Source organism: Oculina patagonica, chromosome 5, assembly GCF_052425735.1.
Source record: "Oculina patagonica isolate OP01 chromosome 5, crgOcupat, whole genome shotgun sequence".
In the NCBI taxonomy this organism is placed as follows: Eukaryota; Metazoa; Cnidaria; class Anthozoa; order Scleractinia; family Oculinidae; genus Oculina; species Oculina patagonica.
The window spans coordinates 31,984,003-32,009,111 of NC_135762.1; the positions used below are offsets into that span (position 1 = coordinate 31,984,003).

The 25,109-nt window shown below is 37.4% G+C and overlaps 3 protein-coding genes and 4 non-coding genes across 9 annotated transcripts in view; 4 read left to right on the forward strand and 3 right to left on the reverse strand.

The window, feature by feature from the left end:
* The first annotated feature begins 2 nt into the window (after positions 1-2).
* LOC144653680 (prostate stem cell antigen-like) lies at positions 3-3,248 on the forward strand. 2 transcript variants are annotated; one of them, XM_078513735.1, is made up of 3 exons: positions 3-823; positions 915-1,000; positions 2,616-3,248. In XM_078513735.1, exons 2-3 carry the CDS (start codon positions 952-954, stop codon positions 2,954-2,956), a joined length of 390 nt encoding a protein of 129 aa, XP_078369861.1. In that variant the 5' UTR covers positions 3-823; positions 915-951; the 3' UTR covers positions 2,957-3,248. The 2 variants fall into 2 exon arrangements, with proteins under 2 accessions (XP_078369861.1, XP_078369860.1); XM_078513734.1 differs by having other exon boundaries at positions 3-1,000.
* A 4,054-nt stretch (positions 3,249-7,302) lies between these two features.
* Positions 7,303-7,375, forward strand: Trnav-aac (transfer RNA valine (anticodon AAC)). Its single transcript has one exon. It is a non-coding gene; the product is annotated as a tRNA-Val (tRNA).
* A 3,928-nt stretch (positions 7,376-11,303) lies between these two features.
* Positions 11,304-11,376, reverse strand: Trnav-cac (transfer RNA valine (anticodon CAC)). Its single transcript has one exon. It is a non-coding gene; the product is annotated as a tRNA-Val (tRNA).
* Positions 11,377-12,482: 1,106 nt separating this feature from the next.
* Positions 12,483-12,554, reverse strand: Trnap-ugg (transfer RNA proline (anticodon UGG)). The gene has a single exon. It is a non-coding gene; the product is annotated as a tRNA-Pro (tRNA).
* Positions 12,555-15,349: 2,795 nt separating this feature from the next.
* Trnat-agu (transfer RNA threonine (anticodon AGU)) lies at positions 15,350-15,423 on the forward strand. Its single transcript has one exon. It is a non-coding gene; the product is annotated as a tRNA-Thr (tRNA).
* A 681-nt stretch (positions 15,424-16,104) lies between these two features.
* Positions 16,105-20,018, forward strand: LOC144653691 (phospholipase C-like). The gene is made up of 4 exons (XM_078513753.1): positions 16,105-16,350; positions 17,555-17,696; positions 18,260-18,362; positions 19,602-20,018. The coding sequence occupies exons 1-4, from the start codon at positions 16,221-16,223 to the stop codon at positions 19,692-19,694; spliced, it is 468 nt and encodes a 155-aa protein (XP_078369879.1). The 5' UTR covers positions 16,105-16,220; the 3' UTR covers positions 19,695-20,018.
* A 26-nt stretch (positions 20,019-20,044) lies between these two features.
* LOC144653685 (uncharacterized) overlaps positions 20,045-25,109 on the reverse strand; it is a 70,659-nt gene continuing 65,594 nt past the window's right edge. The window contains exons 2-7 of one of the 2 annotated variants that reach the window (XM_078513746.1): positions 24,662-24,734; positions 24,242-24,392; positions 23,214-23,455; positions 22,356-22,376; positions 21,376-21,607; positions 20,045-20,656 (exon numbers count right to left, since the gene is read on the reverse strand). In XM_078513746.1, coding sequence (XP_078369872.1) covers positions 20,167-20,656; positions 21,376-21,607; positions 22,356-22,376; positions 23,214-23,455; positions 24,242-24,392; positions 24,662-24,716 — 1,191 coding nt within the window. In that variant the 5' untranslated portion in view covers positions 24,717-24,734 and the 3' untranslated portion in view covers positions 20,045-20,166. The remainder of the gene's footprint in view (positions 20,657-21,375; positions 21,608-22,355; positions 22,377-23,213; positions 23,456-24,241; positions 24,393-24,661; positions 24,735-25,109) is intronic. The other variant, XM_078513745.1, reaches the window with a different exon arrangement.

Here is a 25,109-nt window from a genome sequence, read left to right on the forward strand (position 1 = left end):
TCTGTCTGTCTGTCTGTCTGTCTGTCTGTGTCTGTCTGTCTGTCTGTTTCCATAGAATCCTTCCGGTGGAGCATGCGCATGCATGTTTCCCTCGACCACTCTCCTCAGCCCTCCCAACGACAACATAAATATCACGTGGATTGGTCAAGGCAATCAGGAGTGGCCTTCAGTTGCTCTTAATATTAATATTGCGCTGAGCTCAGCTGTTTTGAATGCAATGTAAGGGAGTAGTTTCGTAGTTTTCCACCTGCCAGTTAATGGCCCGCTAAAGCCACACTGGTTAGCGATGGGCACCAGAAAATATTTTTTGCATGCTCCTTCCCCGTAATCTGTCTTGTTTTACTTATAAATTAACTTCTACCGCTGATTTGCTGCTCAAACAAAGCAAGGAAAAAAAAAGACAAACAAACAAAACTAAGCCTTTAGTTGGAGGGTTTTTTTTTAAACAACAGATAACCTGATAAAAGGTTTGCCATTAACCATTGTTCGAATATCAATGTTCGCGTCTGAATGGATTGCTTGCATGTTTTATACTTGAATGCCCAACTGAATGTCTAACTGCCCCTGAGCTAACAAAACAAATGCGCGTCAGGGAGTAATGATCTGAACACAATAGTACAAAGGTATTAATGAACCTAATAAACCTTAATAAGCCGATTTATGTTCATGTTATTGTTCGTTGTGCGTCGTAACATAGTAGAAGGTTGCGTTTCTGAAATCAAAAGATTACCTTTTGTGTACACTGCAACAATTTTGCCGCAAAGACAAAGTGTTTCCAGGCTTTAGGTAGTGGGAAACAGTAAGGATATTATCAAAAGCAAGCGTAAGTAGCTTTAATTTTTTCAAGTAGTTTATGTTGCATTTTTGATGAATCTTCCGCCAGCTTGCATTCATCACAGTTATATTTTTTTTAGCTTTGCCCCTTAGCCGGCATCATTGCTCGCGGCAAACATGAATCCTGCTCTAATTGTTCCATTTCTGCTGGTCGTTCTTCACATGGGTAAGTTCAAAAGAGAATGTTTGATGACTCTATATATCTAATGCTCATAACTGAATCACAATGAATATTGCTTCCCTGTTTCATGGCTGAATGCGTAAGCCGTCAATATCGTAAATATATATGGGTTATTGACCAAGCTTGTTCGGTCAAGATGGCAGGATATTGGCCAAGTTCTTTTTTTGCATGTTTATGGACCGAGACGAAGTCTCGGTCCATAAACACGCAAAACATGTCTTCAAGTCGCTTTGCGTTTTAATTTTTGTATTAGGTGGTTGTTGTGGCAAATAAAATTCACGAAACTCGTTAGCATTTGTTGATTAATTTGTTTGTTCTCATTATTTCACTTCAATACCTATTTCTTTGTTATCGGAGTCCATTTCGCTAGAAACAGACAGAAAATACTTGTGTTGCTTCGGAAAATACTTTCATAGCTCAAATTTACGACGGAAAAGCTTTTTAAAGTAGCGACGACGGAACTAAAAAGTTTTTTCGCTCGCGGGAACACAGCGGGCGATCCCGAGCGGTCAAGATGGCTCCATCTTGACCGCTCGGGTAGCCAATAAGAGCACGGGATTCGTTTCATCTTGACCGCTCACGGAGCTAGTAAAATAATAAGGTAAATTATCGTTTCTGAATGCTGATATTATTTGCGACAATAATTATTTCGAAGCGCGGGATAGTCAAAGCTCAATATACATTTTCCGTTTATAACTCACGTAAGCTTGTACGTACACGTTTTTTGGGACTAAAAAAGATAATAATTAAAAAAAATAAAATAAGCTTATAAGCTTATAAGGGTCTATAAGCCCATCTATCTCACGGCACTTACTCGGGAATGGGATTTTTTGGTGTAGTACCAAAATTAAATTTTCGGCACTAACATAATAACCATGATCAGGAAGAAGAATCAGTCTTAAGATGTTTGAATTTGATAGGGTAGGAAGGAAGGAAACTGCTAACAGAGCAGGGAGCCAGGAAACATTCATGGTCATAAGCTCTGTTAGCCTCTGTCTTCTCCAGATCTGCCGTTGGTGCTTCCACACTCGCGATGAAAATCGTCTTTTCATATTGCAATGCTACCATGTCCATTAGGGCCGTCGATTTAATTTTAAGAGGGGGGGGGGGGGGGGGTTCATTGAGTAAGAATTTTTTTCAGCATTGGAATTTGCAAGAATCTTTTCCCCATTCTTTTACCAATTTTCCCCGTGCTTACTTGTGAACGGTTTTTTTTTCTCCTATTTTTCTTGTGCAAGATTTTTTTCGCAATTGCCCACCCCCTCTCACAAATTTAATGGTGCATACCTTATCGAAATCAATAAACAATGATGTCGAGATCAGTTTACCAAATAAGGTGCGTGACTGCTGAACTTGTCTCTTATGGTGGATTTTCACTGACGCGTACATTTTTACGTGCGTGAAAAAAATTAGAGACAATGTATGAACGACCTGCGTAAACGTGTACGCAAGCCGTTCATACATTGTCTCTAATTTTTTTACGCACGTAAAAAATTACGCGTCAGTGGAAATCCACCATTACTCTGCACGCGTGCGCGCGTGGGTGCGTGCGTGCGAGCGTGGACAGCATTGCGAGCTATCATTTATTGCTTACTTTCAGGTCACGCTTTGGAGTGCTACTCATGTACAAGTCAAGTCTCCTGGGAAGATTGCGAGAAAAACGTCAAGAAGGGCACTTGTGCATCATATCTTGATAACTGTGCCAAGCTGTACGCCAGCGGGAACGGAGAGGTTTTCGTGCGGGGATGTGAGACTTCTTCTGAATGCTCCAATCAACTGACGTGCAAGGGTTTAGAATTAAATGAATGCAGTCTCCACTGTTGTAAAGAAGATTTTTGTAACGGAAGTTCGGAGAAAAAGATGAACTGTTTTGTCTCAGTGTTGTCTCTCTTAACGAGTATAATCGCCATATATAGCTATCAATTGCTTCACGAGCCATGAGAACGGCATAGCAGTTATAGGTCCGCTTGGCGTACATTATTATTTACTAGTGATAAACTTCCAGAATATATCTGGTACCTCACTAAATATTCCAAAATCAGATAACTTGCAACTTTGTTTGTACATTGGAATTCGGACCTGAATAGGCACTTGGCAAATACATCATTGAACCACATCTTTATTATGGCCACTTTAATTTGAAATAATAATTTTATTTCTCTATTCCTTAAATATTTACAATGGCATTTTTGACTTAAGTTTGAGCATACATTACAAATACGACTTATTTTTGGTTGTCTATTTACAGAGTAATTTTAAAATAATATAAAATAGCGAAATATGAATCTAAAAAAATCATTGAAAATAGAAACAAAACAAAAATAAAAATATGAAAATTCGATGGCCACTTTAATTTAATATTAATTAAATAATAAATACTAAAGGCAGTGTAAAATGGTTTTGCCGTTTTGGGGGTTTGCATGCTATTGAAAGGTCTACTACTAACAGTGGAACCTCAATATTATAAAGGGCCAAGGGACTGGCAAAATATGTTCGCCATAACAAGGTTTTGTAATATCTGGGTTCGTTTTCATTTATGTTTACCACTACTGAGACAAAGAATATTCAGTGAATATTGCTCATTACATCAAGGTTCCAATGCAACTTGTATACACAGATGCAAGAAAACTCAATTGAGTGAAACACTTTATTAATTATTGACTTAAATATACATGCATGTAGGTAAACAAACTGCTGTAGCAAAGTTAGAGGGCTGACGTTTTGGGCTTTAATCATTTGTTGGAGCACACATGCCAGCAAAAAAAACAGAAGCTGGCCAGTGCACCTCAACAGTTTCCCTAGAAACAAATGACTTTGTGATATAAAAATACAATCATGTCAAGCAACTATGCATTTCCAGTAGTGAAAATGTATTTTTAATAGCCAAATGTGTCCCTTGCAATAATATGTTCATTAGTTGGATGAAGTTTCGAAAAGCAAGACCTCAAAAAATGGAATGGTATACCTTAGTTAACAATTCATACTTGATACATCCATGGATACAATGTAAGCAATTAACAACAAGTTAGGGTGTTTAGTAAATAATAAAGATGGTAAATTTTAAGCTCGGTGATAAGTAATGAAGAAGAATTGTTCAACATGACATGTAGCTCAGTTGGTTATAACACCCAACCGGTGTCTGGGAGGCCATGGGTTTGATTCTCGTCGGGGACTCAGATTTTGTCTTAGTCCCATGCTTGTGTCATGTTAAACAATTCTTTTTAATTAAAGGGGCTATGTCACAGTAGATTAGGTAATTTTATTTACTTTCATTATTTAAGAGCTCTAAACTTCAATTTGGCAGAGCAAAAGTCTTTTATTGTCAAAATCACGGTCACATAACAAACAAGGATGATTTTCGAACATTGTAAATGACACTTTCATACAAATTGAGATAAACTTGAAAAAAGTGGGGCCGACATTTTTCAAGTTTACCCGAACGCAATCCGTTTTAATCTTCGTGAATTTTGCCCATCCATGCCCCTCTTTGGCCTTTCTGTGTTTCTTTTGAGTTCTTCTAAAGTTTTAAGCTGTTGTTGTGATATTTCATTTAATTCTACAACCAGCTGGTCAGTGCCGAAATTGCCTAAAATTGTGTGACATAGCCCCTTTAAGTTAGGGTGTTATTAATAACTCAGACAACAGCAGAGATACAATTTGGGAGATCACCAAGTTTGCATTATTTATTTACCCCTAAAGGTTGATAATATTTTCAGTTCCCTAGCAATATAGGCAGAGTCGTAAGCAGAAGCATAAAGCGCTACAATCTGGTAAAAACAAACTGATGGAGTCGTAAGTAGGGTTTCCGTTTCAGCTTGACTCTGTCACTAATCATCCATTGAAAACTAAATTAATAGCCTGAGTTGCAAGCAGAAAGAAAGTACTTAGAGGGCCTAAGAGTAAGCATAGTGATTGCCTCTGCTTGTGGCCTGGACAAAAATTATTTGGTGTTCACTGGATCATAAGTGATGGAGTCATAAGTGGAATCGGAAGCAAATGGAAATGTTCTGATTCTTTTAACTCCATCAAGCTTATGACTCTGCTAATGACTTAGATTTTTGATATTCACTACCTTGTTACTTATTTTCGCGGACTTAATTTTCGCGATTTTCTAAAAATCGCGAAATTAAAGACCCACGGAAATTTATTTTAAACGTTTTCTATTGTATTTTTTATGCTAATTACGTATTTTTTTACCAAATCACAAAAATTAGGTCCTGCGAAATATGCCCGTTCCATTTTCGCGAAATTAAGTTCCCGCGAAAATAATTAAGTAACAATAAGGTAGGTTGTAAGTGGCTTCAGTTTGTTTATAAATAAACCTATATTGGCCTAGTTTAAATCTAACCATAGCTTGAAGGGTGTAGAATGGTAAAATCCGAGACTCGCCGAGATGTAGGGACCCTTGTTTTAAACTTCAAAACCAAGACGTTGGGTTTAAAAATATCCGAGCGGGAGACTTTTACAATGCTCTGATTTCTGACTGCTCTTATTGCAAGATGAATCAGAACAGCAATTTTACAAGCATTATAAGGCATTATGTCATGTTTTTTCTGTTTTGCTTTGGTTTTATGACAGTTTATTCACATTAAAGTTTTGCTTGGCTTGCAGGATTTCGAAACTTAAATTGCAAAATTCGAGATTCAAGTTTTACTTTTATATGAGCTTGAAGATCTGAGACACTAGTTTGAGATTTCGAGAATCAGCTAAAATTTGCTGAAATTCATTATACTTTTACGGTCACTTCATTCCAAGGTCACTTTGTTCCACATCAGAATGTTTCAAAGAATTGTAAGATCGTTTTACTTTTGAAATGACGAAAATGTTAAGAAAATATTTTTGCTCGATGAAAATGTAAAAAAGAACTCCCTGCGCCTTGTTGCTGTTTTTTTTTTTTTGTAATGCGTGCAAGCTTGAGACAGTGGGACGTGAAATGCGTCGGCCCCGTTCGATGACTATGTCTCTATTAGAACAGCCTCATCATGCCTAAGTTTGAAAGTGTTCCAGCGTAAATGTTTCCTCACTTATAAAAAGACGTCTTATTTTCTTATCGTTTTTCTGTTTTGATCGATGAAGTTAGAAGCATTCAGTTGCGGCTGCAGATGGGTAAAACCCGAACAGGAACATAAACAAACTTCACACTACGAAACGTGCGCACAAATTTCCAGCACGGAAAATAATGAGGCAAAGTGGAGCATTAATATTCTCACTAGTTTGACATTTTTTCGAACTATTTCTAACTATAAAATATTTCTTTCTGACATGATCTGTCTATATAGTGTAAAACGACCTGACTATTTTGTGGAACAACCTGACATGGAATGAAGTCACTTTGGAACGAAGTGACCGGATACCTTCTACACCCCTAGAATGATTTGGATTTTTTCTTTATTAGGTTGGGATCTCGGAAAGATTTCCGCAGAGCACCCTACATTAATTATGCATACAAATATTCCATATTATAATCCTTCACACACGAACGGCAGTCATGAACAGAACGAGAGTTACAAAATTGTATGCATAATTAATGTAGGGTACTCTGCGGAAATCTTGCCAGGATCTCTGCCCTGCACTAGTACACCCGAGATATCCATGCATTTCCTTTGTGAGGTTTATAAATAGCTGCCTTCACTCTGTGTCTCAGTGCCAAGCTGCAAGCTGATTCAAGAGACTTGCCCATAAAACATCATTTTATATTTTAATAGTAGTCTTTTTTAGACTAAAATGAAAAAAAAAACCAGCAATCAACCTGAAGCTTTGAGATTAAGTATAGCTAATTGCACATCATGAAATCATGAACAAAGTGAGTACAAATAAATTAAAGTCACAAGTCTCAGTTCTCAAAAACAACCTTTTTTGTGATTAACAACAACAAAACTACGACGGGTAAATGAAGCCTTATATGTTATATTTCCACAAGAACAAGCATAAAAGGCATATCTCATAAATTATAATCCGGCAGCCGGCGAACATGAATCTCACGGCTCAGTCACAGCTGATCGACAGTTCGAATCCAAAACTTTACTTACCTTACAATGTCCTGATACAAATAAAAATTGCACTCCTACGAAGGCTGGAAGCAAACTGTTTTGCTTCAATTTGCAAGCAAATGGTGCAAATCGCAAAATCCAATTCTTTTTACCACCATCGCAGCAACCCTTCTTGTCCGCCATTATGGCCTGAATGAAAGATTACAGTATCATTGGTCACAAATACCATGTGGTATTCTCAAGGGCCCCAAGGACAAGACTATTTCTATAAAAATAAATACTTGTCATACAACGGTTGTTTCCGTAGTGTAGTGGTTATCACGTCCGCCTAACACGCGGAAGGTCGCCGGTTCGAGCCCGGCCGGAAACACTGATAATTTTTTTTCTCTTATAAAACTCAATTTAAAAGAAAGTTTTTATGAATAATAGTAAGAAGATATATATATTTTGCTTTATTTTTTTTTTCGACCTAAATATTTTCCACATAAGCCAGATAAAAAAAAAACGGGTAAAATCATCCTGCCATACGGAGGTTGAGCCCGCAATATGAGCGGCGGGCAAAACTGAGTTTTCCTACGTCATCGATTCAAACATGAAGTGACACTTCACTGTCGACTAAACGAAGCATATGTTGATTTGCCATTGTTTTTCTCCACTCGATGGGGCTCGAAAGCCGTGTATTTTTCCAAAGTTAATAAAAATAAAGCCCAACACAAACGTTTTTCCTGCCGCTTTGGAACTAGTCTAACTGATATTGAGTTTCATTTGATGACTTGCATCCCAAAACGTTAAAAAAACTCAGCGAAAAAGTTTGTTGGAAAGCGCGTCGTCGGCTGCCCGGCAGCTCAATTTTAGCGGCACTGTTTTTTGTTTTGTTATTGTCATTTTTCAGCCGCTGCTCGTCCGTTAGAAATCACGAAAATGTCCATCCCTGAACATATCGATCTACAAATAAACGACTTCAAACGATGTACAAATTCTGCGTGAAAAAGCAGTTACAATAACTCTATAGCAAGCGGGACAACTGAAGAAAAAATGAAGTGAAAATAAATACATTTTATTTTGAAATATAAAACTAACTTCTACAGAAAGATTCACAACTTTTATTATATGCTATAATTATAAAGTCACCTACTACGATTAGGCAGCCAATGTCAGTATCAGTCAAAACCAGTTAAATCCAGTTTTGAGGTCACTGGGGAAATAAGGTGGCGGAGAAAACTGGCCCTAATCAGATTCTCCTAAGGTAAGAGGATAAGGAAACAGGGTCTGTGCAATAGCAAAGACAGCTTTTTGCTTTTTCAACTAAGATAAAATTCAGTGATCAGCAGTGTTTTAACAGTGCTAATCAGTTTAATACAACTCCAAAATATTGCACCTGTTTCTGATAAAGTAGGACTGAAGTGCTCATAATCTGTTACCAAGAAAACCACCAAAATATTGGCACATTAAATCTCAGAATCAATCATTGTTAACAGATCTTCACAAAAGGGTTTCTAAATTCATATAGATATTGATGAAATGAAATGAAACTCATATAGTAGCCACCACCAACTTACAGAACTACCATTTCTGAAATCATTAATTTAAGCTTTTTTGCAGCTGGATTACATCCTTTACAAGGATAATGGCAAGGCTATTCTTATTTTAAAAAATTTGGATTTACACAAGGTGGTTTTGCATTAGGGTCTTAACACGCCTGAAAATATAATCCTAAAAATAGAAACAAACAAAACAAACCCTGACAGACAAAATTTAAATTATTATAGACAATCCTTGTATTAAAATTGAAGTGATATTAATTTTATATACTTAAATTTAACAGTCCCTTAATAAGGACATCCTAGTATTTAATGAGAATGAATCTTTTAGTCCAAAACAAAATTAAATGCTCTTGCCAAATGAAATGAGACAACTAACATAGCAGTTCACATTAAAATTATTACAATCCTTAAATTGGAGAAGCCTGACTCTAGTTGAAATTCAACAATTGAAAAGTAAATTTAAAAAGTTTAATTTAGTAAATTTTACTTTAAAAGATTTATCATTTCCTATAAAAGTTAAGATTTCAATATATACCGGTAAATACATATAAGTTTATATTCACAAAAACAAAACAGACTCCCCGTTTTGTAATTCCGTAATAATTTAATACACTCAAGATACCACCTTTACAAATCACATAAAACAAAGCTTCTACACTACAGTTTCTACCTGACAAGGCCAGTCTACCCGAAATGCTACAACGGTTTGAAAGGCATCCAAATCTAGCGAAGGCCCTAAACCTTAAAAATCCAGACTTCAGCATGTCATTTTACTATCCATGTCCTGAACTACAGCTGCGAATTGAAAATCTCCACAGTAGCACTCTACCCAACGCTGGTTAGAGCGGCGTACATAACCAGGGGATCAAACTTCCTCGTTAAAATGTATTTTGGTCTGCAGACAGCTTCCTCGATGTCGAGTCCAATCGACCATAGCGTCGGAGTCTCCAACTGAAAGCAACATGAATCTCACCCAGCGATCGCCATTCAAGCAAGTCAGACACGAACAGCATCGCACACTAAATTAAAATCAGTCGCTGCAATTCGTTGAGAAAGACTGTGAACTCAAAAAAAGAGAACGACAACAGAAACCAGCGCTTCGACTTCGAGTCATGTTGAACATTTTTCGCGCCTCACTTCATGTAATTTCTCTGTTTTTTCTCGTTCACCACAACCAATGAGAGAGCGTTAAACGTTAGTGACGTAGGAAAACTCAGTTTTTCCCCGCAACCGACCTCTGATTGGCTAATTTAAATTTTGCTGGCGCGTACCGTATGGCAGGATTAAATGGAAGTTCAGGACACCGACGATATATCAGGGAGAGAAGGGACATTGATTATCACTTTCCCTTGCTAGAGCAAACTCAGTGGTGAAACCCAGTTTGGAGCGAAACATAATAAACTATATCGGCTGTCATAATGCTGTTTCCATGGTAACGTCAAATTCCCGACACAACTACTTTTTCCAAGATTAATTTTAGACTAACTTGCAAAGTTAGTCTAAGTGCCCTTGATTGACAGACGTGTTTCTCCAAATTTGTAATGTTTGTGTTTTTATTAATAACAGGCTCCTGTTAATAAAAATAAACTTAAAATGCAATTATTTTCTCTTTTTTGGCTATTTTGCACAATATTATTGATTTTGAGCAATATTCAGTTTGGACAAAAAATTTAATTCAAGATGACGACTGTTTTGACATCATGATGTTATTGTCACAAGATGCGACGTCATTATCCCACGTGACGTGTATGTTTTCGTAGTCGATAAAAGCTAGAAAGCAAATAAAGAAAAGAGAAATTCACTGGAACAAAGATGCAATGAAGGGAAAAACTATCCAGCGGTTGTCCAAATAAAAAAACACGGCGTCGGCCATTTCGCTTTCCAAATACAGTTCCAATTTCTCTTCGGTTTCGTCGCTCTATGTTTGTTTACATCTGTGGAATGATATGGCGTCAGATTATTTTAATGCTGATCAAGCTTTAAAAATGGCTTTGACGATCGTTAAAACTGTATCTGGCACGGCAACCTCTCCCCAGGGTCTTCTCGGCGACGCGTTTTCAAAATGGCGGCTTCATGCTTCGACACATATATTTCCTTCGCTTTAGAGGAAATAGGGCTGAGAATTTATTGTTCATTTTTTTTTGTATTTATTAGACGAAGTTTAAAAATCCGTTGTTTGAACATTATAGCAAAGTTAAATTGATAAGTTCGATTCGAAGTTGTCCAAGGAGCTGTTACCACGAAAGTCACATTATTTTCTGTAGAGAAAACTTTTGTTGGCTATATTTGTGCTTAATAAATAGCATATCAAATATGTTCCTTAATATAGCATTGTGTTCTGTAGCCCTGTGAACCATTTTTGTCTAAAAAATAATCAGTCTGAAAAGGTTTTAAGTCCACTTATCAGGGTTTTTAGGTATACGGTATACAGGGGCATTTTTAACTGGGTATTATGTATTTTACCTAAAATTGGGCTTTTTATGGATATAAAGTAGACCGTGCTATTCCAAATTTTGGTAATTTGCATGATTTTGAGGGGAAATTTTGGGTATACTCGGTACATGCTTTTTCGGTATACTGGTATACCACTTACCCCCCTGGCCGACCCTGACATATTCGATCCTTGGAGAAATCAGTGGATGGTGATTGAAAAAAAAAACCTAAACAGTTCATGAAAAAAATATGGCAATCATGAAAAGCCATAAAAGCAGTCAGAGGAAAAAAGAGAAAAAAAGAAAAAAAAAAGAAAAAAAATGTTTCCGGCCGGGCTCGAACCGGCGACCTTCCGCGTGTGAGGCGGACGTGATAACCACTACACTACGGAAACAACTGCTGAAGTGTTAGTGAAAAAATTTAATTATTAAACCTTTCCATGTAGCGCAAAGAAGACATGAGTTCAGTTTGAGCATGTTACCATACGGGTGGTTATACGTACCAAACAACATAAAATGCAAAAAATGTTGCGCAATAAGTTGAAAGAAAATGTTGACTTTTGTACGGAAATTGCATTTGATTTTTGATGAATTTTTAATTACTTATTAATTCTTGGTGTTCACGTGACGTCATCAAAATTCTAAAACCCAAAATCGCAATAACCCTGAATTTGTATCCTTCACTGGCTATAAGACGTCGTCAATATATAATTTATTGAAGGTTTTCAGCTCGATAGCATTCACCATCAAAGATGAGATCAAAGATGGCCGCCAGAAGGCTGTCACGTACTCATGTTTTCGTTAAAAAATGCCGCATCTTGCGATTTTTAACAATCTGCATCTGGACAGTTGAGGTTTGCGAGAAGTGTTTACGTGAATGTTTACTTGTTCATGAGGGTGATCTTTCCACTTTTTGTAGCAGAATTTATTGCTAGATGTTTTTATTGATTTCCGGCGGCCATGTTGGAATCCAAGTAGTTGGACTCCAACATGGCGGTTCCATACTGTGCCCTCTTAATTTGCGCAAAACATTTTGACGGATAACTCGAGTACGGAATAACGTGCAGACCTGAGACTTGGACAACTAGTTTATATAGTAGTTTTCTACAACCTGTAGGATTATTGACTTTTTGACTCATTAATTTTGGATTTATCAGTTTCGCGGCGTGACAGTTGCGTGACAGTGAAAACCACCTATCTATATAAGAGTACGTAACTCTTGATTTTACTGCATGTGTTCCGGCCCTATCCCCCACCCGGGGGCTAGGAATTAAGAGAGTTACTACATGGGTTTAAGCCTGTTTGGGTTCTATAGGAAAGGTTGGATCTTCACAAATGTATTGAAACCCTAACTCCGGGAACTGGTTAAATTAGTTAGGGTAAAATTAATGTTCTACTGCAAGGATGTAAAGAAAACCTGATTTAAAATTGTCATTATTCAAGGCAAAAATAATTAATGAACGTCAAAATTTATTGCAACATAGAAAATATTTTCATAGCAGGGCCTGTCCGGGAGTCGAACCCGGGACCTCTCGCACCCAAAGCGAGAATCATGCCACTAGACCAACAGGCCTTACACAATTATGAAAGCGCGAATAAATGTAGATATAACGGGTACCTGTTTTCCCCTGGCGTATTTAAGGGTGTTAGGCTAGCTGTACGGGCATTGTTTGTTAAACATTAAGAGTTTGACCTGTGGATATATCCACGGGTTACCCAAGAAGCTTGGGGTACCTGTGATGTATCCAAGAGGTCATTGGCCTTAAGATAAACAGTACGTTACAGAGCGGATACAAGATCGATGAAAATTCTTCCCTCGTGCGCTTATACGCTAGCACCGTGCACGTTTGTCACTTCAACCATGAAGTCTCTTACGGGTCTGTCACTGTGCCCCTAACGAGAACGGCAGACTCTATGAGTGCAGACTTAATTAACTGGTCTAAACTCTGTCATTTTTTATTACAGAATATTAAAAATGTAAAAAGGTAAAAAAGGAGATTTCCGGCAGTTTTATGTAGGAAAAAGCCTTTCCGAGATCTAATCGATATCTCGGAGTCTTTTGCAGTGCTTGAATAAAATAATTCATACAATATTAAAGTAAATGGTTTGAACCCAGGAGTATCAGTAGTTCGTATAGTGTGATCGTCCGGGTGAGAGTAGTTCTGAGAAGAACTGTTGTTGGTGACTGACGTTTCGACAACCTGAGCGGAAGTCATCTTCAGAGTCAAGTGAAAAGTTGTTGTCAGTCGATGATGTTATAAGTCTGGTCCGTTGAAGCTGATTGGTCAGTTAAGCCGTGATGTTATTGGCTGTAAGACTCGTGTAAAGTTTGTCATCAGTAATTGGTCAGTTTCGATCCGTCTATTGTTAGTCTAATTAAGTCGTTCTGTTCCGTCTATTGTTAGTCAAATACATTTCTGAATCACATTTCTGAACACCACCGACTTACTAAACACAAAATCGACTGGGACTCTGCTGAATGCTTAACCTACAGTACTAACTATTTTCAACGACTGACTCTGGAAAGCTGGTACACAAACTTAGAACAGACGCCTATCAACAGATGTCAACAACTACCGGCACCTTACAAACGACTTATTCACGACGTAAAGAGAAGCGACAAACGAACCGCCAACAGAACGACTTAATTTGACTAACAATAGACGGAACAGAACGACTTAATTAGACTAACAATAGACGGATCGAAACTGACCAATAGACCATTTGCATTATGACGTAAAAGCGCAAAGACTTCTGGTAGTTGTAGTTAGGTTCGCGGGAAATTTTGAATCGTCATCAAGCCCGCTTGTTCAAGAAAATCGTGGTGGAGGTAAAGAAAATTACTCTCACCGAAGAAGACGTCCCTGTGGCTTCATTTAAAGGGCAAAAAGCAACCTCTCAGTTTAAAACCAAGTCCGTTAAAATGAAAAAAAGTTATGCAAGAAATTGTATATTTGCTGGGTTGCGTTTTGTAGTGAAGTTTCAACGAGTGTTTCCTTTAAGTCTCAGTCGCGCGGTTGTTTATTTAAATTCCTAAAACTTTTGCTTGCCAGGTATTTTCAAATAATATAGGAAGACGCAATATTTTACCCTTTCTAAACATAGGGGAGCACAGTACATGAGGCTCACTTTTCGAGTCGCACAAGTAATTAATCATTCATCAACAAGACTATGGAAATAAAATTATATTTGCTCGCACGGCCCTCGCTCGGATTGAAACCACAACTGCTACTGGACGAGTTGACATTTCCAGTACAAAAACAAAAAAAATTCTTTGTTAAAGAATATTGCAATTACAGTTTTAATTTGACGAAAAAATACAATTTTAAGATAAAAACAAAATAATCTGTATTCACCTGCAGAAGTTTTGATTGATCAGCTTGAAAATCCTTTATGATTGACCCTTCATGATTCATCGATGAAGCTCGATTGAACGAGGAAAATTATTTGACTCGTTTCTCTGTCTCACTGTAAAAATAAATTAAACTGACCGTCCCGTCGAGCAATCATGATAAATGGCAAATTTTCTAAGCTTTTCAGTGAAGAATTACTTAATTCACCTGCGATCGATGGAAGCGATCGTTTGTTGAACGTCTGAAAATAAGGACTAAAATAGATTAAGAACAAAGTCAATGGCTTGCCTTGCTTTCACTTGATTCCACACAAATTTAGTTATATCCTCTACTCGTCCTTTCAAGCAATCTGTTTCCAGTGTGATATTAGGCTAAAATTATTTACGAAGAGAAGTTGTCGGCCGCGATGAATGAATTTCTACCAAGTCAACTCCGCCACACAACGTACATATTAAACTTACTTGAACACGAACAACATTTGTCTGTCTTGGTTAAAACACAGAACTCAGTCAATTTTCATTCCAAAGCTATCATCCTGTTTTCTATATTTATGACAGGTAACTGAAAAAATAAATGTATAAACAAATTTCGAAGCGACAAGTATTAAGAGCGTAAACTTCGCAGCTCAAACTTCTGATCAAATTAAAAGTCCTGGATGTCCACCTTCACGCTTGGCTGCCCTTAGCCAATCATAAGCCAGAAATGGTGTTTTCCCGCGAACCTAACTACAACTACCAGAAGTCTTTGCGCTTTTACGTCATAATGCAAATGGTCTATTACTGATGACAAACTTTACACGAGTCTTACAGCCAATAACATCACGGCTTAACTGACCAATCAGCTTCAACGGACCAGACTTATAACATCATCGACTGACAACAACTTTTCACTTGACTCTGAAGATGACTTCCGCTCAGGTTGTCGAAACGTCAGTCACCAACAACAGTTCTTCTCAGAACTACTCTCACCCGGACGATCACACTATACGAACTACTCATACAATATTGCCCATCAGGGCGCCGTAGCTCAGTTGGTTAGAGCGCCTGTCTAGTAAACAGGAGGTCATGGGTTTAAATCCCATCGGTGCCTTGCTCGACTTTATTTTTTCTTCATTCCCTCCTAATAGTTCATTTCTGCGCTTAAACACACATCAGTTAGACATATTTTTCCCCATTTAATAAACTATAATTATTTTTAAGAGCATAGCAGTACCCGCGTTGGTCTAACATTGCATGAGAGAATAAGGTTTAATCTCTGATTTGAGTTTTACAATGAAGCCTGGTTTTGACTAAGCACAAGCGCAAGGATAACAGCTCTTATTTTACCGTGAAAACGGCTTCCACTCAAGCAAAGCATAAGCGCATTGCAGTTTTATGCTCAGTGTTCTTGTGCTTGCGGCAAGCACAAGCACAAGGATCAAAATTTGTCCCTTTTGCGTGTTTGCGCTTCTGCTTGCGCCTCTGCTTGCGTCGCTAGTGAAAACCAGGCTTGGACAAAACTCAGTTTGATATATACTTGATTTGATTTTAGGTGTTTTTTTTTCCTAATAAAAGATTATATACTAACTACCAATCAATACAATGAAAAAAAAAGTGTGTGCGCTTAAGGTTATACAGAGTTTATTGTTTTCCGACGTGCGCTTTTAAAGTCGATTCAGAATAATGTCGATAAAGTCATCTACAAAGCAAATAATAAAAAGTGATCAATTTATGAAATGCAAATATCACATCCTATCTCTACATAACATATACGTGAGCAATTACCATGATGGGGAGTGTCTGTGAATAAATTAGAATTCACGAGCGCAGACTAGAGAACAAAGCAGGCTTGTAGTTTAATTCAGTGTTTTTATGCTGATCTGTCAGTGAAGGCTTTGCGTGGGCAAAATGTTCGTCACTTATTGCTTAAAATGGTGCAGTTTTATTGTGGTTTTGTTATGTTTCGTTAGAAGCACGTCTGGCAATGAAAACACGGGGGGAATTGCTGAGACAGAAACCAAGCGAAGCAGCTCGACAGGTAACAAGGATATAGAGTTAACGGCTTTGTTATCTAAATTTCCTGTGCCGGCACATTGTATATTTTCTAAAAAAAAATATATATTGTAGTTTTAGTGAATATTCTGGGAGAAAACTTGGGATAGCCCCCTTAAAGTGCGTTGCATATAAACAAAGTAGGAGGTAGATGTAATAAAGAGCAGTCAATGGTTTAAATTCTCATATTTAAATGTCTACATTGAGTAAAATTGCGAGTAAGAAAGCAAGGTAAAGCTTAAACAGATTTCATCGTTCAGTTTACATGAAAGAGTTCAATTTAAGAGCGTTTTGTTTGTTATATTTTTCAGAATAAGATCAAACTAAGCAACCACCACGAGGCGTTAAGATGTCTTGCCACGTGTTTATATTTTTGTATTTATTATTCCGCTGCCCTCAATCAGCAGCTGTTAAAATAATATTGCAACCAACCAAATTCTTTTGTAATCACATGCGTTTGTTGTAAAATATTAAATGGAACCGTACCATTAATATAAATACACTGAAATCTACAAACATGTATTAATAAAGTAATTTTAAAAAAAGGAAAAATTTACAAGTAAATTTGGGCAACGCTTTTGAAATATAAGGTAAGGAACTTTATTTTACCAGGGAGTGGCCCATTCAGCAACGAGGCTGGTATCCATGTTTTTTAAATTTAAACAAAATTTTATAACAACTTTTGAAAGCATTAAAACTAAAGCTAAAGAAAACAAACTCTAAAAAATAAAAATTTACAAATAAAAATGCCTAATTATCATACTTTTAAAATTTGTAAGGACGGGACACTTTTAACATAAGCGGGTACTTAAAAGTTTTCTCTCCCATGTTGTGTTTGGGCTTTGGTGGGTGTAGATCGTTACTTCTCCTAATATAAGAACAGTAATGATTCTACTGCAATTTCAAAACAGGCCAGGTGGTGCCTCACACAGCAAACCATTTTACATACGTTTCTTCCCAAATTATTAAAATGAAATGATGCTAAAGTTTTAAAATTCACTCTCCTTTGCAAGAAGATACAAATTTCAAAAGCAAACTTTAATTAAAACCGGAACTAGAAAAGCTAAAACGCGATTAGAATCAAAATTAGGGAATGATTGCGTCTTTTACGTGGGTGTCATTTCTTGTTACAATTTTCTTGAATGAAGAATATTTTTGAACGTTCATTTACAATTCAGTTGTTTTAACAGCTTTATATCGCGTGGCCGTGACAACTGCTGATGAGCTGTGGGCTGGGACCGATGCTGACGTCTTTATACAAATCTTTGGCAAGAAAGGAAACACCTCAGCTGTGGAATTAACCAAGTCTGGCAACCTGTTTGAACGTGGAGAGTAAGAATATTCCAATTTACTTTTTTGATAATCAAGGAATACACCTAATTGCAATAAGGTTGTCATAGAAAATAGTAAAAAGGAAAAAGTCAAAAAGGAATTAATTAAGCGCATGCATGAAATTTATTCATACAAATGGCCTCAAAATGCTTCAAAATATGAATAAATCAATTAATCTTGTTATACCATAAAAATGTGGACTTCAAAAGTGCAGATAAAACTCGTGAAATTTCTGTTATTGCTACCAGTTATGAAACTAAGCTAATTAATTCCTATTTAACTTTTTTCTTTTTTACTTTTTTCTATGACAACGTTATTGCAATTAGGTGTAAACTATATCAATCCACGGATAAGGTGCTTTTCGATGGAAAACTGTTGATATATAAATCCAAATATGATACAATCTTAACTCTTAATCCTATACAAAGCTATTCTTTTCATGTATTCTAGACAAAAAAGAATATAAACCTCTACGGATGTTTTGGTTTTGATCCAGTGCTTCGTTCAGGAGATGATTTGTGCAGTTTAGGTTGCACCTTCAAATTGTAAACCATATTTTTCAGCACTGATGAATTTATTTTGGTGGAAAATGCTGTTGGCTCTTTGACAAAAGTGGGAATTAAGCGGAATGAGAATGGAATATTCGACGATTGGAAGTTAGCAGAGGTAAGATAAATTCTAAATATCCAGATATTCTTTAGCGGCCTTGTCTTATCGCTGACTCTCTTGTCAGCGGGCCGCAACTTGGATAGGGAGCACTTCCTTCGGGTATTGTTACTTTCGGAACTTTCTCAATCCCGGAAACAGAATTGATCCCTCCCCTTCCCCTCCCCTGCCCTCCACTCCCCCACCCCAACCACAACTCCCCCCTATTGAAAGAGCGGAACTTGGCCTTCAGACCACCCAGAGTATGGGTCTCATTTTTAGTGGTATGGTCACTTGGTAAACCTTGGCAGAGACCTTGCTATAAAACTGAATGTATACATGTTCTTCTGAGACTGAGTATTATATACAAATAAATTTGCCAGTAACAAGAAAAATGCTAATTTGTTGGTTACTAGGCCGCTATTTCGGTTCCTTGCTGATGAATTCTAGGAAATGAATTCGCCGTGTGCCCTGTACTTTATAATACAAAATGCTGCTATTAAAATTCGAACTGTTTTATAATTAAAACGTTAGTTTAATTCAACAGACCAACAAATGTTGGTGTTATCCTAACATCTCTTCGTGATATTTCAAGTTTTCGAATAGCAGTGACTGAAAGTTTTCTACAAATCGCTGATTCAATGGGACAGAAACATAAAATGGAACGTTAGTAAAGAAGTGCCCCATTTTGTAATAGAGCAGGTTTCAATTGAGTGTCGTAAAACCAAAACCAAATTATTTACTCCAGCCAATAACAAAGAAAAAAAAAAAACCAGTAAACCAATCAAAACTCCAAAAAAATAATTAAGCCGGCACAAAGGGGGGAAAAAGGGGGGGGGGGGTTTGTTTTGTTTTTTTTTTTTTTTTTTTTTGTGGAAAAGGGGGGGGGATTTTTTTTTATTTTGGCAAAAAAAAAAAAAAAAAAATTAAAAAAAAACTATTCATCAGATAAATGTTTGTTTGTTTGTTTGTTCGTTTGTAGGAGGCGGGCGTGGCCTGATGGTTAGGGCGCCGGACTTGTTATCCGGAGGACCCGGCTTCAAATCCACCTCCCTGCCACTAGATTTTGTGTTCAGTGGTCCCGAATTAAATTCAACTCCTCCACGCTTTGTTAATAGCTAGCTGGTCAGCCTCCTGCCGATTGGGATTTTTAACAAATTTCTGTTCTTATTTACAGTGTCCACAATTAGCACAGCAGTGCTAAATACTCTGATATTAATTAAAGTGATTATTTGTTTTTGTGTGTTTTTTTTTCTCCAGGTCTCTGTTCGTCCTGGAGGCTCTCTCGCTTACAGGTTTGCTTTTAATGAGTGGATTCCAGCTAACACATGGATCTACAGCTACGGTGGCTAAAATGCGCGCACCACTCTCCTTACACTCAGAAAATCAGTTCAACACATTTTTAACAAGGTTTTCTAAATTGTAGCATCATGTTGTTGATAGGTAACAAGCTTGTCAACTTTGCTCTCTACTCAAACGTTAAGGTGTTTGGTAGGAATAAAGAATCTTCAACCATTTCGTACCAGTCAGTTTAGTTTCATCCCAATTGATTAATATAAAAGTTAAATTCCAAGGGTCGATCGCTAGATCTTTAATACCAATGTGTAGCTGTAATTGAAAGAGAAAGTTTAAAACAGTACAAATGGACTTCAATAAAACACGAACAAATTTATCTCCACACCAGATGTATTTTATTTTTCTTAATGCATCATTTGTTTACAGCTAACTTTCACTACACATCCCTTCTGAAAATACCTTAAAATTGAACCCTTAGATTTATCATTGTAAAACGCCCTCTAATAATAATGACGGGCTACATCAAGACTTAACGAATGAAAATGTTCCCATGGGGGCTGGGCACGTTCTTGACATGGTTCAAAGCATTTTGCCCGCAGGGGTCATGTGTTGGCCAGTTTCCGGACTGAGTTGAGCTTTCCCAGTAGTAATAGGTCTTCAACCAGGTCGGACTCTTTGAGTTGTACAGATGAGGACCATAATTGGCAGACGATTCTTTAGTCAGCACGCGTATCTCGTCAGGGGCGACATTCTGGCAGACAGAGGCGATGTTCTTGACCACTCGGCAGTTCAGCGTGCCAGCTCTGTACTCTACCAAGCTTCCCGTTCCATCAGTACACGCGATCCAGTGGTTGATGTTGGATTTGACCATGAATTCAGGTCCGATTTGTTTCCACAAGTCGAATTTCATGGCTCCCCACTCTGTCTCACTCAAAGGTGTCGTCGTTGACTCAGGAATATCTCCATTTGCTGGCCACGAAGGTCGAGGCGTGACCGCATTACTTCCGTGTACAAAATTCCTAATGAAGTAAAATTAAAAATAATAGCCAAAACAAAACGTTACTACGACGCCTAGACGAAACATTTTTACCTTTCATTATAAATTACAACTAAAATACATTTTTTAACCTCCAAAAAGTCCCGTCAAGCCGATAAAAAATAATTTTATTGTAAAAAAAAATTACTATAAAAAATAATATTTTTGGCTTGACGGGATTTTTTGGAGGTTAAAAAATGTCTTTAAAAAGCAACGTTTCAACAACAATCCGTCATCATGAATGTAACTAACAGCCTGAAGAAGCTAAGTGCATGACCACTGTAAACAACATTTATATATTTTTTTTATATATATGAAGAAAAGTGAAACTATTTGAAACGTCTCTTTTTAAAGACACGTTTTTACCTCAAAAAGTCCCGTCCTGATAAGAGTGAAATTTCTCTGAGCTAACTACTTATAGCTACACTGACTGTTTTTCTTATCTATATATTACACGGAAACTATAGTATTTGCTTTGTTAGCTTGGCTTTTGACCTTACCTTGTTAAATTTTTTGAAACCAACTGTAGGGTAGCTTTTAACTGACTTGTATATTGTGACCTTGTTATGATAATGGCTTGTGGTTGTTTTATTAAGTTTAGCACCTACTCGCGAGTCAACTAAAATTCTGTTCACACCAAAACTAAAACTTAAAAACGTGTACCCTGGCGTGGCTTAAAGCTAGACTCTCAGTGCAACTTACGGGTAGTTTGTGAAGGTGTAACTATAAACTAGTGTCCAGCCTCCGCCGTCAGTTTGTTGGTCACAATAGACCTGGAAAGCGCTTCCTCCTGCTAGTTTAATCCAGTACAATCCTGACCCACCCTGAGGATTTTCTTCTTTTATATTTTTACATGACTTGCCAGGGTGATCCTTGTCTTCGCCAGTATTCACAGGGGAAGTGGTGGGAAGAACTGGAGGAGAAGTGGGTGGGGCTGAAATAAAAGAAATAAAGAGGCAGATTTAGGCTAGACAGATGTAAAAAGGGTAGCCACAACTCATTTCCCGCTGATAATTCCAGTATTTGTTTTCTATATACCTATGCACAATGCACTTATTCTATCTTTGGTAATCCATCCTCAGTGGTGGATCTAAGGGAGGGACCAAGGGGGCCCGGGCGTCCACCTTAGAGAATATGTATTTTCGAGAGCAAGCTTACCCCATATTTCAGGGTCTGGAAAAACAGGCCCCCACCTACCTGAAGGCATGGATCCGCCACTGACCCTGGAAAAAAATTCTAATCTTTCAGGGGAGAGAATTTGGATACTTGGAGTGTCACGTTACGTTTGTAACATAACAGTTATGAGATTAACGTGGTATGCATGCAAGAATACAGAAGGCAAAAAATGAAAAACAGAACACGGAAATGAGACACGGGACACGGGATATGAGACACGGGGCCCACGGACACTGCCAGATAGAGGACATAGGGCACAGGACACTGGAGACAGGATCGCTGAACACAAACACGCGACACAGGGAAACAGAAAACAGAACACTGGGCACTGGGCAATGAACACTGCATGCACACAGCGCACTGGCCACAGGACACTGCATGTACACAGGACACAGCACAAGTGTTACGAGACTGCTGGAAATCTGAAAAACAATCTTAACAATCCGAGGAAGAACCGTTTCAGGCAAAAATTTCTCTAAACTAACAAACTACTCATTTTGACATACCTTTGGTAGGCTTTTCTTTTTCTAACAAAAAGAAATAGAGTAGTTTGAATTAGTAGTTTATAGAAAGCTAGGATTTCGATACATTATGGAAACCCTGAGTCAGGGTGATTCTTAAAACTAAATATTCCTATTAGTAGGATAAAAATTTAATTTCTAATGGAAAATATTACCATACATTAATCCATGAGTAGGCGAAGCACTTTTATTCCTTTTTTGTTAGGGAATCTTTAAGTACAGGGATAAACTCTGAATTGTTAACTTTGGTTTATTTGGACTTGAATGAATTGATTATATTATAGAAATTGAAATAAAAAAGGAAATTATCTTGTTTTTTCTAACTTCTTTCAGTAGATGTAACATAAGGGTTAAGTCAATATTCCCCCGATTTCCTTTCTAGGGCTAACTATCAAAAGAAGTTCCTGGGTTATTTTCTAGCACTTTAAATACTTTGCAATTAATTCTCTACTTTCCAGCTGTCTGTATGAAAGTCGATTATTGACTGTTATCGTGGATTAGCAATTCAGTTGGGGGAACAAGTTCCAGTTAAGGGCAACATCACTTCTCTGAGAAGTGACTGAGCCCGCAGTTTTCGTCCCAAGTTGCTAGGCAACATGACGTATATATTTATACGCGCGACGGCTTTCGAAGTACTCGTGAGAGCTCGCGCTAGTTTTTGATTGGATAAAATAATTAAGGACCTCTTGGAGAGCTTCAACGAAGATTTGCCAAAACTGGAAGTTATTCCCCCGACTAAATTCATCAACTGCAAGGTTGTAGCGATATCTGAGATGGCGTCTAATAGTAAGAGTCACAAAATTTTTGGATACATAGAGTTTATAAAATGGTTTAATTGCTTACTTTTCTGGCCACAGTAACGATAACGTCCAGAAGGCGGCGCAGGCAGCTGATACACAAGGAAATCGCCTTCACATCTCTTCACCTTGATGAACACTCTTTTAGCACAGCAGTTTCTGCCTTCAGTGAAGCATACTTTCTTCTTTCTAGCGATCTTGCCTATTTTCTTAGGATTGCTTCCAATCATAAAACCAGGGAAACTGGTACCACACGCCGGCACTGATTCACACACATTCTTTTTTAACCTGTGGAACCCAAAACAGCGAAAATTTATATAGACTCTTGGTTTTAGACCATCGTAAATTTTTAATCAAGCGAAAAATTTAATTAAAGAACAATGTGTTTTAATTGAAATGAATTACAACACCTGAAAGGTGTCTAACTTCTACTCGTTATGTTAGCTTTTATTTTATTAATAATATATTTACTGTTATGTTGTTTGACGTGTAAAACTCAAAAAAGTCTCCAGTAAGGGACTGCGCAAGAAATATCAGTACAATAATAATAGCAATAAAATGAGTACATTACTTAAACCCCCGCGCCCTAACCCCTGTACGAAGGCCAAAATTACATCCCACTTCCCTTCTAAAGCTTATAACTAAAACAAACCCCTCCCCATCCTCCAACCCCGGCTCTCATTGCAAAAATTGAAATTATTAAAGATATGAAAACGAAACATGATGATAGTCTCTTATGTGACAGGACGTGCAGATTACAGTCTGGGCTGTCTTGCCAGCACCGGTACATTTCTGACACTACCCATGCTATAACAACAGACATTCATTTCGGCCCAGCTGATGAAAAAGTACAAAGCAACATATTCCATTGGATAAAACAAAAACAGATTGACACCTTGAAGAAAAAAAAAGTTGAAAATGCAAAAACAGAGGAAGAAGCTGTGAAAAAAGAGCCAGTACTATTTTAATCTCACAAGAAGAAATGAATAAACAAAGAAACATGCCTGATTAGAGGAAACCGGGTATCAAAATTCATAAACTTGGTTGACTATTTACACAGCTTAGTAAGTTTACCTGTTTGACAGCTTATAACCTGCTTCACCGGTAAATCGGTACCAGCTCCCTGCCTCTAAATCGTCCGCGTCGCTCTTCCCAGTGTCTTGAGTGAATCGCCTTTCCCTGTCAGCATCGGTCAGCTCTTTGTACGATTTACATGGGTCCTTTCCTACAAAAATTGACATTTAAACTTGTTCAGAGGACAGACAATAAATCATGGTTTGCAGTAGTCAGAGAACTGGTTGTCTCGCGTTGCTAGCTAACGTGACGTATGCAACATTCTGACGCAATATCTCTGCACCACGTTTCACTCCCTTCCTCCCTTCCCTCCCCAGCCTCCCTCTCTGTGTCTCCCTCCTTATTTCTCTCGCTTTCTCTCTCTCTCTCAATGGATAACAAACATGTCGTTGAAGGGTGCAATTGAGCTAATTTGTTTACCTCCTTTAACTGTGAAGATAAATGACATCAAGACTACCACCAAAAAGAGCTTCATCGTCAATAAGACAAGTTCTGGGTAAAAAAAAAAACAAACGTGTTTAATTATATTAGACAGAGCAATTACTGCCATTGTTGTAAAGATTCCATATACTTAGCTACTTCCCATCTTCTGTTTTACTTGTAAGGAAAGCTAAGGCATATATGGCCGACTTTTGTATTATTTCATTTAACCTCGACTAAAATAAAGGGTTTGTTCTCTTGAGTATCATAAGAATTTCTTTCACGGACGTTTATGTCCGTAACGGAACGGAAATCATTTTTAAAGTATCTGAAATAATAATTTAATTCTAGCTCATTACATTATAATCTCAATGCTCTTACAATGTACAGCAATGTTAAGAAAAACAATATCAATGAAAGCAGTATTAATAAAAGTAGAAAAAAATAA

What these genes read in the sequence shown, in the direction of transcription:
- LOC144653680 (XM_078513734.1), top strand. Translation starts at nt 952, where the DNA reads ATGAATCCTGCTCTAATTGTTCCATTTCTGCTGGTCGTTCTTCACATG. An exon ending in GCTGGTCGTTCTTCACATGG is followed by an intron (nt 1,001 to 2,615) that starts GTAAGTTCAAAA and finishes GCTTACTTTCAG; the next exon opens with GTCACGCTTTGGAGTGCTAC.
- LOC144653691 (XM_078513753.1), top strand. Translation starts at nt 16,221, where the DNA reads ATGTTCGTCACTTATTGCTTAAAATGGTGCAGTTTTATTGTGGTTTTG. An exon ending in CAAGCGAAGCAGCTCGACAG is followed by an intron (nt 16,351 to 17,554) that starts GTAACAAGGATA and finishes TTGTTTTAACAG; the next exon opens with CTTTATATCGCGTGGCCGTG. An exon ending in ACGATTGGAAGTTAGCAGAG is followed by an intron (nt 18,363 to 19,601) that starts GTAAGATAAATT and finishes TTTTTTCTCCAG; the next exon opens with GTCTCTGTTCGTCCTGGAGG.